Source organism: Epinephelus fuscoguttatus, linkage group LG13 (assembly GCF_011397635.1).
Source record: "Epinephelus fuscoguttatus linkage group LG13, E.fuscoguttatus.final_Chr_v1".
NCBI lineage: Eukaryota > Metazoa > Chordata > Actinopteri > Perciformes > Serranidae > Epinephelus > Epinephelus fuscoguttatus.
This window is the reverse complement of record NC_064764.1, coordinates 39,350,725-39,365,005: the sequence shown is the minus strand read 5'-3', so window position 1 is coordinate 39,365,005 and position 14,281 is coordinate 39,350,725. Positions and strand designations below refer to the sequence as shown.

At 43.2% G+C, this 14,281-nt stretch overlaps 1 protein-coding gene across 3 annotated transcripts in view; it reads right to left on the bottom strand.

Moving 5' to 3' along the window:
- Positions 1-14,281, bottom strand: part of kdm6a (lysine (K)-specific demethylase 6A) — a 65,456-nt gene that overhangs the window by 28,430 nt on the left and 22,745 nt on the right. For 2 of the 3 annotated variants that reach the window (XM_049593346.1, XM_049593345.1), the window contains exons 6-8: positions 11,407-11,527; positions 4,307-4,361; positions 3,846-3,880 (exon numbers count right to left, since the gene is read on the bottom strand). In XM_049593346.1, the coding sequence (XP_049449303.1) occupies positions 3,846-3,880; positions 4,307-4,361; positions 11,407-11,527 (211 nt within the window). Of the gene's footprint in view, positions 1-3,845; positions 3,881-4,306; positions 4,362-5,539; positions 5,695-11,406; positions 11,528-14,281 lie in introns of those variants that run through there. The other variant, XM_049593348.1, reaches the window with a different exon arrangement.

Sequence of the window (14,281 nt, the reverse complement as noted above, 5' to 3'; positions counted from 1 at the left end):
TCGCCGTTCTGTGCACAGATACGACCATGGAACAGGATGCAGAGTTGTTCCAGCTTTAAGCCAGCAGCAGAGATAGTGACAGAGCCAAATCAATGCCTGTGTGAAAAGTTTGAGCAAGCAGGGTGGGACAGGTGGGACACTGACAGCTTTCTACATGTGTGACCCACAACTGGGAAATTAAAAAAAAAAACAGCTAACAGCAGTTAGCAGCTAACTCAAAGAAGAACAGCAGTTTAAAATGTCTGTAAATTGGGGAGCCAATAAGGTCAAGGACCTCATTGCCCTCTGAGCAGAGGACGAGATTAACAAAAAAAAAAGATGAGGTCTTAAATGACGCTTCGTTATGTAGTTAAATGAACAAAACACAAGTGACAAGCGCAACATAGCATGAACTTCAAATGTCGTAGGTCCCTCAGACTTAGTAGCCCTTTTTACACTGCCAGATTTTCCGCGAATGTTGGGCTGTTTTGCCGGCCAGCTGCTAGCATTTATACACACAGAGGCAAATTGGCAAGTTGATCCAAGGCACCCAATTTTCCGCCTCGTAGGGTAGACATATTGGCGGAACCCTTTTAGTTTAAACAGACTGAGGCGGCCTTCGGGAGGGGCTGTTGAAGACTTGTGAGAGGAGCTGTTGATGACACCGAACGTGCGAGCCACTGGCGGTGGATAAACAGGAAACAGCTGATAGCAGGAATTAGCGAGCAGCTAGTAGCAAGAGGGAAACACAAACCTGACAGACACTGTAAAGATGAGCAACTGGGGAGACAAGGAATTGCGCCCTCCTTGTCCTCACAAACAAAGAGGCCATTGACCGTCAGATGACGGGGACGGTGAAGAACGGGCTGATTTACGGGAGACTCGCCGCCTGACCATCGCCGCCTGACTATCCGCAGCTTCCATCCCACGTCACTGTTTACGTCACACACTGAGCTACATGTTTTGTTACTTGCTCACGCCCCCCATTGCCCCGAAAAAGGCGCATTCATTTTGCTGCACTCCCCGATTTTGTTTTTATACTGCCAATGCGGAAAAAAGACTGCTTTTCTGCAAATTTGCATAATTCCTGTCTAAAAAGGGCTAGCGTTACCGAAACTGAGCCGAGTGAGACTGTTATAAAAGAAACAATGTGTAAGGGCCTACATCCACGTAGCATTTTCTCCAGAAGAAAAGTGGTGGCAGGGCACTGGGGAGCACTGGGCGTGGGTTTTGTGTCTATGGCAACAATATCTTGACATTAACGATAGCTAGGTAGCTAATGCAACACTACGTTAACAGAGGGTCGACTACACAGTTCACAACAACCTCACAACGGTTCGGTGGTTAGAGCACAACATCCAGAAATGAGCTTTTCTGTCTCTGTTGTGACAGCGGCCTAGCTAGAGAAGAGCATGACATCACCAGTGCCTTTCTGAAAAGCTTTTTTATCTCGCTGGTCGCATTCTCTTCATTTTGAACAACTAAAAAAAGATGCTGGTGTTATGTGGACACAGGCCCTCAGGAGAGAGGACAGGCCTTTAACTCCTTTCACATAAAACCGTTGCTCAGCAAAGATCAGGAAATACAACCAAATTGTTTATTTAAACCAGCATGAATATTACTTGTTTAAGAATTAGGCTTTGGATAATATGTCAATTCTGAATCATTCATTTGATCTAACTCAGACAGAAGCTCAAAAGAGAGAGAGCGTCATGGCATTCGATGATTACGGCACCCGACATACTGACACAACACCACTTTATCCTGTTAAAACATTCCTCACAACTTGGATTCATTTTTATGAAAAACCCTTTTGATTATTTGATCTGAGGACCCTTACAGACTGAAGGAATATGAATACCTTACAGGGTAATGGAGGAATGGACACATAACTTGAGGAAGCCAACAACTTGGTTTTATCCACCTTATTTGTCACAGAAACACAGAGGCAAAACAGAACGCAGCCAGCTTCCGTTTTTTTGTGCGACACTTCCGGTCCAGCACTGTTACCACTGTGTAAATGGGAATCGCCTTGTTGTTTACCTTGCTGAGTTTAGCTATATATACGTATATATCACATTTTTCACGTCACTATATCACCGACTAATCTGATGTTTGTAAAGTCTATAAACACAATGACTGAACAAACATTAGTATTTTCTCTGTGTGTAATTAATAACATGATTATCGTAGATTAGCTGGGCTAACCTTTAGCTGTTAGCCGTTAGCGTGTCTGTAATAACTCACTAAACTCCCGAAGTGGCCCGTGAAGAAAATATTTTCTCCAGCGGATGTCTTAGTTACAACATGATTGAGCTAACTGGAGTAGTTTCATGTCGTATCCGACAGCGGGAGGCTTTTAACGGATGACGATCCTGATGTTAGCTTTACTGCTAGTGTTAGCTGTCCCTGTCAGCTGCGGCCACTGATGCTTTCTAGACATCGTGATTTCCCAAAACTGAATAAATACCACACATAGCAACACAAAACTGCTTTTCTAGCTCAATCATGTTGTAACAGCTGGATGGTTGATGCGTACATGCTGATTCAGGTGCTATCAGAGCCGATCCGCGCATCACTATGGCTTAATGATCAACTCAGTCAATTAAAACAACCCGTCCTGTGTTAGGAGTGTATGTCACTGACAGAAAGAAAGAAAGGGGAAAAAAAAGATAGAAAAGCAGCGTACACCTCACATATTTATTTCTCACAGTTGCGCACACGTTTGGCTGGCATGCAGAAGCACTGTCTGTGTGTTGAGGGTGCGAGCCGCAGCTTCAGCTGCTCAGGTAGAGAGGCTGTGTAGCCCGGTGTGTTTTTTCACTGATTCGGTTCTGCAGGTTCTCTGCTGGTACACTGGAGACGGGGATCAAGCAGTTTGTCTCACTCTGGATAGACTGTGCTTTTTTGGTTCATAGTTTATGATTGACATGTGATTTATTCGCGTTTAGAGGCAATAAATTTCCGTTATAACGGAAACGTGGGCACAGTTATCTACACAAAATACACAGACAAACTAACTAACTGATTGTCTAACATAAACAACTGAAAATTGAAAAAAAAAATAGCTTGCACCGTTAGCTCCGGTAAGGGAAAGCATGAGGGAAAGCGGCTGACCGGAAGTCACGCACAAAAAAAACGGAAGTTGATCACTATTTACTTCCGTGTTTGAAAATAAGGTGGATACATTTAAAAGAACTTCTATTTAAAAAGAATGAACTGCTTGGGAACCAGACCAGACTTCTAACTGAGATAGGTGTTTATTTGTCAAAATGTGGGGGACAAGGCGTTTAACTGAAGTTTTACTGTAGGTTGGTAAAAACATGGAGAAACTGTCAGTAATGAACTCAAAGCTTGCCACAGCTTTGTTGCTATGGTTGCCTGCAGCTTCATCCACTTGACTCATAACTGTAGTTAAACATTTATTACGACTATGTTACAGGTGCACTGATACACGCTCTTAATGGACTCCTACAAACCTTTTAGAATCTGTCCACCTTTGTCAGTGGAGGATTTACAACCATATGTTTCATCACCTTACTTCCTCTGGTTGACTTTCATTCATAATTCTGTTTTTTACACTGTGTACTTCAGACCGGTGAGCTCAAGAGCAGCGTGCCTGCTCTCAGGAATGCTGATGTGGCATCCTCTCTAGAACTACCGCTTCAGCAGGCGGGCTGAAGTATTAACGTCGCACACACACTTTGATATCAGAAGCACACAAGAGTCAACAAGCTGGTGACTGGGCTCGGGCAGTATCTACTTTTCATACCTTGATACATTCCTGGAATTTGAGTGAAAATGGAAAGAAGGGCGTGTTGAAAGTGTCCTACATTTTAAAAACAGAAATAGTAATTGATGCTTACCTGGATCTCATACAAATGAGCGATGTGGAACTGAACTGTGGAGAAAAAAAAGAAGGGTGAGGGTTTAACTTGTCAAAAAATCATGGATATTACACAGTCACCCTGCAGACCTCAGTGTGTACAGATTGCAAACAGTATGGAGCACAGATGGGAGGGGGAGTGGGACAGTTTCCCCAGAGTGTACATGTAATCTGAAATCACAGTGTGTATGTGCAATGTGCTTGCAAGCACTTCCAGTTCTCTCTCCATGTGCTGTCTCCTAGGCAACCCCAGTCTTGGGCAGAGTCAGCAGGGAAACGGCAGCAGAGAGGAAAAATTGCTCTGTAGAAATATTCCTGCGCCCTTTCAATATGTGCTCCCTGCCGCTGACAGGCTGGTACATCACATCTGATATTGCATTACAACAGCAGCGCGTGGCTGGTTTGTGTGTGGCCTCTGGTGATTGCAGCAACAGTACTTACTTTCAGCTTTGGACAAAGTGCAGAGATTGGAGTCGATCAAAGCCAGCTGAAAATGCTGCAGAGAAGAAAATAAGAGGAATTTTATTACGGACGGAAATATATAAACTTTTACACAATCTGCATTATGCAAATATCACCTAATTACTGCTGCTCTCAGAACATAAAGTGCAAGACTTGATGCCTGCAGAAGAACCAGGAAGAAATTCTTGATCTCCTCCTGATCTGCTTCACTAAAAGCCCCGCCAGATCCACACTAAACCATGAATGAACCCTGGTGACCGTAACATGAGAGGACACTGATCGCCGGAGGGGCTGAACCTTAGATATTCTTGTCCCTGGTTCACTCATCTTGCTCCAGTCTTCCCTCCTTCCTCGCGTCAAACTGGACGACACACTCCTCAAAATGAGACTCCGGCGTCCTCTCCCACCATGTGAGCTGAAGACAACGTTGCCGGGTAAGACAGATGTCTGCAGAGGCTTAGCCTGGCTGCCAAGGCGTGGCACGCTACTAGCCAATATCTCCGTCCAGGGTCACTGAACAGATTAGCCTGTGAGTACATCACACACATCAGAGACAGCTCTCTGGGTTTTCTTTTCCTGACCCCCTCGGGCTGCCATACAACTCTTACTTTCTCCACATGCTGACATGTTGCTAAGCCACGTTTACTCTGACCTTATGCTTCACTGTAGTGCATCAGAAATGTGCAGAGCAGATTAGCATACCAGCAGCTGAAAGGCACCTGAGCTGAATTCAAAGAGAGGTGTCTGCTCCTGTTAATCTGTAAAGGGAGCAGTGTGGCGCCCATGGGTGGCTTCAAGGTGACAGGCTCTATTGCAGTCACCAAAAGCTGCACCACAGTCTCACACAGCTCCGTGCTTTTAAAAAGGCACCGGCAGTGTCTCTTATCTGGGTCAGTTAAAACTCACAGCTCCTGAACATTAATACCTCCAACACAAGGCTCTAGCACACAGTTACAGAACAGACTGTACTGCTGCTGCTGCCCTACTCCACCGGTCAACTGTGGTGGATGTCTTGGAGAGAAAGCAAAAAAAAAATGCTGGAACCTTAAAGGCAAAATCTGCCATCTAGGCTACACGTGCACGCAGACACAGGACTTAGAATAAACTCCATTTAAGCAGAGCTATGAGCCACAAAACATCAGACACACTCATCACAGCCAGATGCCTAAATGTCAGAGAACACACACATACACACACACACAATTGCGTTACCTAGATCGCTGGCACATCACACTCCTCCTGAAACCCCACTGCATCCTCCTGTAGATCTCTCCCTCTGTCTCTCCTCTCCTTCCCTTCCTTCTCTTTCACACTTGCTCTGCCACCAGGCAGATAATGCAGCAGGATTGTCAGCTTGGCATTCCACCTCCCTCCCCATGTCTCGCCTTCCTCCCTCTCTCACTCCTCTCTCCACTATCTTTCTTTCTCTCTCCCTCTCCCTCCTCCCCCTCTTCTATCCTGGTGTCACTGATTACTATTCAGCAGACGGCTGCAGTGGAGAGTGCAGAGAGATGACACACAATACCTCAAAGCTGGAACCGGCAGCGCACACCACCTCTCCCCGTCTCCCTCCTCCCCTCTATCTCACCTCCTTCCTCAGCTCAAAGCTCCTCTCCACACACACACACACACACACCCACACACACACACACACACAGCCAACTCATCACCTTGCAAATACACAGCGCACTATCACACTCTTGCAAGTCTCTCATTGGCTAAATTAGCAGCGACTGGAGGGATGAAGTGCAACAGAAGACGCAGTCGCCGGCTCCTAATTAGGTTAAAATGTATTCTAAGAACCTGCAGCGTCTCTCCATCACATGCCTCAATCTCTTCCTCCATCCAGCGTGCTCAAAGGGAAAGAGGGATGAAGAGGAAGCACCATGAAACATGCATCCTTTCTTCCCTTCCTCCCGGCACTCATCATCTGCAGCAAACTGTCTTTTCCAACAATTTCCTGTTTTCCCCTCTTTCCATTTCCTCTCTCTCACTTCTCCCTCTCCTACCTTTATTCAATCTCTGCTCCTCTGAACGTGCACTCACCCTTTCCTGTAGATAACTGGGGCAGTCGTGTGTGTGTGTGTGTGTGTGTGTGTGTGTGTGTGTGTGTGTGTGTGTGTGTGTGTGTGTGTGTGTTGCTGGAAAAGAGCCAGGACCAAGAGGGAGGGGTGCATCCAACACAGAGTGAGGACGTGCAGCACGTGCAGCCCACTTAGCTGAATGCTGAACCACCATAAGGATCAACACACACACACACACAGATTCACACACATAGTGCGTCATCTCCGACACACACAGCCTTCATTTTAATTTTAACAGGGTAGACAGACTATCATGAACAACTGAAATCAACAATAATAGAATAAAATATTCAGTTCAGAGCCGCAACAATTAGTCAATTAATCAATCACTTGAACAGAAAATTAATTGGCAACCATTTTGAGCATCAATTACTCTTTCAGGAACTATTCTATTAAAAAAAAAAAAGAGCCAAATATTAGCTGATTTCACTTCTTTGTCATACACGATAATACACTGAAGAGCTTTGGATTGGTCGGATAAAACACACATTTTAAGATTTTACCTTGGGCTCGTGGAAATGATGCACGGCATGTTTCACTATTTTCTGATCTTTTTGACAAAACAATTCAGGTTTTTACCAGGAGCTGAATTATCCACAGACGTCTCTTCCTCTCAGAAACAAGCGAACCAGGTGATTTAAACTGGTAAAAACTCTGAATAAAACGGTTTCATGTTATAAATCAGACCTTTTAACTACGATGGTCCACACAAAAAAGCGACTGGCCCTATCTAGAGCCAGTGTTTGTCTGCTCTGGGCTACTGTAGAAACATGGCAGTGGAACATGCCGATTTACATAGACGAGGACCTGGTCCTTACATAGATATAAATGTCTCATTCTAAGGTAACAAAAACACGACGATTCTTACTGTCAGGTGATTATACACTAAAGAAAACATACTGATGAGATTTTACTCCACTTTTGCCAGTACATCCCCTAAATCCTACACACTGGACCTTCAAAGGACTAGCCAATGTTAAATATTTTGTTGAGCTGTGTGTTTACATGTTCCTAAACAATAGTTGAACCCAGAGAGATCTGTACTTTTAATCAATGGCATGGTCTGTGCCATTTGGTTACCGTTGCCTGTCAGTTGCATCATATCCCCTTTACACGAGTCACGCCGGAATTCAACTGGATGCGTGTCTGTTGCGGAACGGCTACACTGGTAATCTGCTGCGTGCTCCGCCGTCCGCCAACACCCACTGGCTGCGTTTGCTGTGTGGAGCGGTGCAACGAGGACCGACGAGATCTTGCGAATTCACGCGTAATCGTGCGATATAACAAGACGTAGTTTCTATAAACAGAACAACAAAACCAGAGGAGTAGTAGGAAGACATCTCGGTGAACCTCCATGATTAACATCTCCTCGTCCATGGTGTCAACGAGGTGAAATGACATCTGAAAACCTCTGACCTGTTGACTTCAGGCCTGCCTCTGCTCATTATGTAGTTTTCAAGGTGTAGTGCAGGGAAATATGATCAGCCGTGAACAAAGTGTATTTTATTTTGAAAATTAATCGGATGTTTTATTTTGTTTCTGTGCACGACTTCCTGCCCTGCACAATCTGCTCTGTGCTGAATTGCTGCGTTGTGCTCCGGCGTCCAGCAAAAATAGAAGTCCTGCGTATCTGTTGCAGAGGGCTCCGGAGTGCTGCAGCTGTGACGGAGGTGGAACGCAGCACAGCCGCAGCCGGTGGAAACACACACATTGACTAGAATTGAAATGTTTCGGATCCGCTGCCGTTCCGGAGCGCAGACGCAACCCACACGCATCTGGTGGAATTTGGAGGTCAGGATTATGGTTGTCTGCAAGACGCTATCATTATTTGACTTTTTATCAAGTTTTAAGCTACTTTTTTTTTCATATTTCACATCTTGGTCATTTTAAACTATATGTTTTAACTGGATGAAGGATTTAATGTCATCAGAAGTCTGGATTAGAAGTCAGAGAAGCAGGCTGAGCAAACGTTAGCGGCAGCTCGGCTCCAGTCCCTGCTGTGCCGAGCAGCATTAGAGAAACACTGATTTTAATGTGAAATGGCTTTATTCAGTCTTTTTACCAGTTTAAATCACCTGGTCTGTTTATTGTGGAGAGAAAGAGATCTGGGCAAATAATTTAACTCCAGGTAAGAACCTCCTGAACAATGAACACTAAATAAATTTTTACCGGGAGAAACTGATTGCAATGACAGCATTGGTCTGTCTTTTGTTACTGTTTCTACTGAGAGACCTCTGGCAGCAGAGAATTACATACTGTGCATGTAACTGATGATAAAAGTAATCTTTGCACATAAAAGAATTCGGTGAGCACTCAGGATACAAAATAAATGTAAATAAAACACAGATCTTGACCTTTGATTATACCCCATCCCCACAAATCAGGAGAACTTACCAATTAAAATGGCAATCAAAAACTATTAAATATCTCGGTGTGACTTTAACAAAACAGCTCGCTCACCTTTATAAAGCAAATTATGACCAGATCCATTTCCAAATTAGTAGAGACATAGAAAGATGGTCGACCCTGCCATTAGATTTTAACTCTAGAATTGAAGTAATTAAAATGAACATTTTTCCTAGACTACTATATTTTTTTCAATGTCTGCCTCCACAAGAAAAGTTTAAAATTTGGGATAAAATGATCTCCAGATTTGTATGGAACGGTAAAAACCACGGATAAAATATTGTACACTACAATTGGAAAAAGATAAAGGAGGTATGGCACTTCCCAATTTGAAAGACTATTATCATGCAGCACAATTCAGAGCAGTGGTCAAGTGGTGTGACAAAGACTATACCGCAAAGTGGAAAGACATTGAGAGGGCGGTGGCAGGTATTCCAACCCAGTCTCTGATTGGCAATGCTGAATTAATGAAGTCACTACAAGACACGATTGATCCAATAACTTTGCACACCTTGAATATCTGGTTTGACTTTGCCAAACAACACAAATTAGAGAGAGATTTAAAATTGTTAAGTTGGTTTGCATATGATAACAGATTTAAGCCAAGCTTAAGTGACCACAACTTCAGGGACTGGGGCAGGAAAGGGCTTACAGCCATGTGTACATTAACAAAGAATGGGAATGTAATGAACTTCCAGGAGTTAAAAACAAGCTATGGATTAGAAAACCAGGACCATTTTAGATACCTACAGTTAAGGGACTATTTTATAAAGGAAATACAAACTGTGAAAACTTTAAATGGTGTACTTGATGTAATGACCAGGACATACAGTGGAACTAAATTCAAAGCAGTCTCAGTACTGTACTGAAATCTGAGAGACTCAGAAGCTGCTTCTACTCTGTACATTAAAGAGAAGTGGGAGAGGGAACTGAACATCGACATTACTTTGGAAGAATGGCATGAAATGTGTGAAATACAACACACAACTACAAATTCAAGAACATGGAGGGAATTCGGATGGAAAAACCTGACTCGCTACTTCATTACACCTAAATTGAAGAGTAAACAAACTGGTTCCCAACATACATGTTGGCGGTTATGTGGAGAGAGAGAAGCAGACCATACACACAGTGTGACACAAGTGTCATAAACTTAACTCGTTCTGGGAAAGTGTACATAACATAATGAAAGAGATTCTGGGATATGTAATACCAAGGGAATGTAAAGTTATGTATCTTGGAAGTTTGAATAATTATGTTCGAGAAAAAGATAGATACTGAACCAAAATGTAATTGGTCACATGTAAAAAAGTAATAACAAGAAATTGGTGCAAGACTGAACCACCCACTATAACTCAATGGCTAGAGATCATAAGAGAGGTCTACACCATGGAGAGAATGACCCATCGGCTTAAAATGAGAGAAAATGTCTTAACAAAGTGGGAGAAATGGACACAATACGACACAGTGAATGATGACTAAGGACTGACTGATTTGGATTTATGTACTCTGTTTGGGATAATGGATGCCGGTAACCATGACTGTTATTCTTCTGTTTCTTGTTTCTTACTTAACATATCTGTCCTAATTTTCTATTCAATTCTGCAATGGAATACATGACTCAAATATATATTTCTTTGTTTAAATGTAATAAACTCCAATAAAAATGTGAGTGTCAAAAAAAAAAGGTAATCTTTGCAGCCGTACTTCAGTTAGCCTTAAGAGACTGTATCAGAGGTGCTGACTTAAGCATTAATATGAATTATAATATCAAATGTTTCTCCAAATCAGCAACATAATCAGAGAAACAGGAAATATTCCATTTAACATAAAGCCTTTAAGTTGAGATGCAAAAATTATCTTAAAGGCTTAATAGTATCCTTCTGCATTGAAATGCATTCAGAAACCCTCCTGTGACCGAATGTCTGGAGCGGGACAAAGCCCCGGATCAGATAGCAGTCGGTCCCTAAAGGGGACCAGGACTCTCAGACAACAATGGATCCATAGGCTCCATTCAGAGAGCCCTTCGTTACCGCCTGCACATCTATGGCTCACAGGTGTCAGGAGACAGTAGACGGGGTTTAGCTCAGACAGATGGGACAGATGATCCAGCAGCCTTTGTAAATCTGAGGACTAGTGAGGTCAAGTCTGTTTAGGCAGGAAGGAGGCCTCTTTGACTACACGTCAAACTGTACAATACACACTGGCATGGACGGAAAATGATTCCAGTGTGTTCATGTTGGTATCAGTCACTTCAAAGTTTCACGTCGGCAGGTTCAATGTCTGCATAATTCAATAGATAGTAAGATTATTAAATGATTATTTTGAGCTTAATTCACAGTCACTTTGTTACCAAAAAGACTAAATGCACCCCTACCTTTGTAATTTACACCACAGAATGATATGACCTTGAAAAGAAACATGATGTGGTGATGAAACTCATGTCTGGATGTCAGGCTGATATCTGCTTCTAAAGCTTACTGCCAGGCCCTGATTGACCCGACCGTGACCTGAACCAAAATAAACACCATGACTCCATCTCACTCGGCCTATCACACCATTAGACTTTTTCCAGCCGTGCAGATTTACCTTTAAGCTTGACTCGTAGTCTGTGTTGACTTTAAACATGAGTCCCAGTCTCAGATGAATCTCTTTAGCTCTTGAGAAGCTGGGGTCGATGTAAAGCACCTCCTGGAACGCCTTGATTGCCCTGGAAACAGACACAACAACAGAGTACGTTTATTAAAAACAGAAATGTATATTAATATTCAGGCCAACACTCATGGTGAATCTGGAAACACTCCATCTTGTTACAGTAATATCAGCCTCTTGCCTCATTCTTGTACAACCAGATTAGCTGCTTTTAATCAGCCGTCGTTTCACAAACATTCACCAGAGCTGTGCAATATGGACACACTCAAACATCACAGTATGACTCAATACTTCAACACTGATAATATGGTGATAATTTAGGTATGAATGTGACCGGCTAACCAACTACAAAATGCAACCAAAGGGCACTGGGGATGGGGTGAAATCCTATTTTTGGAACCATCCCTGGAGGTGGTTTGAGATGTATTCCAGCCAGATGTTGACATGGTGAACGCAGTTCCTTTCTGCTGCTATCAGTAAACTTCTAAAAACCAACAAATCGCTTGTTGAATAAAAAAAGTAAAGCAAACGCCACACTGAACTGAAAAGATACCGATAAAAAAGTATACTTAAAATGCAGTGTCCCTCTGATACTGTCTTTTAACTAACTAGCAATATCGCCGTCTTCCGTAATGTATTTATCACACCAACTGACATCACAATGACAATTAAAAGAAATAATAATATATTGTGCAACCCTAATGTTTGGGTAACATCTGATGACATCATGTCATGAGGAGACAGCATGCTCTAACAGAGTTTGGCATGTATTTGTAGTTATAGCAGCAATAGCTTGCAGGTGCTGGGAGAGGTTTCTTTCATCATATAAACACTATAAACAACGCCTTTCCTTTACACTAATCACTCTCCTTACAGCCATCTGAAGGCAGCAGGTATCTGTTTCCATCTGCCGTCTCTAGCCCCTTTTACACTTTGTATTCAGGGCCAAAATACCTCACCTTTAAGCCGCCTCGCCATTGTGTATAAAAGGTACCTTCATGGACTGGGGCGACAGAGTTGTCTCACCTCTGAGCTGAGAGCGGAGGTAGTAACAGTGCGAAAACGATGTCTGTATAAATGGGGCAGCCAGCAGGATGGGACCACAGGTGGCACAGGTGTGACATTTTGACAACGTTAATGCCATTGTCATTGTTTAGAAAGCGCTGCCGACACATTACATGTCACACTAGAGGCTGACGCCGTTGTGTCACACGTAGGCTTGTCACGATACCAGAATTTCAGTAGTCGATACCAATACCAATGAATTTCCACGATTCTCGATACTCATTTGACATTTAAGAGGCACATGACGAAGGGTCAGCCTTCAATGTCCACATTCGTATCCTTAAAAAAAATGTCGGGTTTAAACCGGGCTCGGGCTCGTAATTACAGTTAAAGGGACGGGACGGGCTCGGACAGAACATGCACAGGCTTGGGTGGGATCAAGCTGGATTTTTGGGCCCTATCTAAGCTCTAGCACTTGTAGAAGTCATTGAATTTCCCCTCAGGAGGATTAATAAAGTATATAAAATTAAAAATTCAATTAAATTTAAAAAAAAATTCTAGCAAAGACGACGGAGAACAGGTGTTCTTCTGCGCTCGTCCTCGGCACAGACTGACGCGCGTATACTGCCCCGTTCCGCTGAGGGCAAAGTTGTAGCTGGTACTTAAAAAAAACAAAAAAAACCCCAAACAAACAGGTACCGATGTATTTTTTGCGTGTTGGCATCAACTTGGTACTGAAGTATCAGTTCTCATGACAATCCTAGTCACGTGTCACGTCCATTATGCCTCTTTGGATTTCTCGATGCCAGTATGCATCTAAAATCACACACTGATGCAGCATGTTGCCGCCATTGTTTGGTTCTGTGTAAAAAGGCAGAGGAGGCATTGAGAAGGGACTTCAGAGCAGCTCTATAGCGCCATCTCTGAGTAAAAAGGGCTTCGAACTGAAGGGATGTTACCATGTGTTTATGTGCGCATCACACATGCATTTTGATTAATTAACACAGGCTCTTTTGCACATCAACTGGCACACGGAACACATTAAAAGAAGTTTTTACAGTTACGTGAAAAAAAAGTGAATCTCTTAAAACTTCTCTCTCTGCTTTCCCCTCTCTCAGGACTATCTGTCTCTGTCAAACTTTCACCTGGTGAATCCTTCCAAAACACCGGTTTACCAGGGTAACAGCCATGCATCACCAGACTCTCAGTGTGTAATGATGGGGAGAGCTCTCTGATTGAACAGGTTGAAAGTAGTGGATGTAATGAGCCATGACTGTCACAGCTTTTAATTTAACCACCTAATCCTGCGCTCTTTCTGATCCCGCCCAGTGTCCAAGTGTGCGACAGGTGCGCCAAGGGAACCTGGCCACAAATTACTGAGTGTTTGGCACATTCCCGCACTCTGCAGGGTGCACCTGACTGTGGTCTGGCGGGTCATGATAATAGACCCTGTGGTGTCTTCTTATGAGCACAGAAAGTGGAGGAACAAAAAGTCTTGTTATTCCCCATCCATTCTGGTGCCAGTTAATATCTAACACTAATACCACACACTGTTCATTGGGAAATATAATCATTTGCACTGTGAAGCCTTTCACCCCATTTACAGCTGCTCTCAACATGAGATGTGCATCTGGACACTTTATTTGGATAATGACATGATCATGGGCTGTCACCTTTACATCTGACGTTAGAGTGTTGCTGATATTTTAATATTCCTTTCACTGCAGGTACATTTTAATATGCAAAGCTGGTTGGTGGAGCTATCTGATGTGCCAATAACCACTGCCTCAGGTAAAGGGAACTGGTG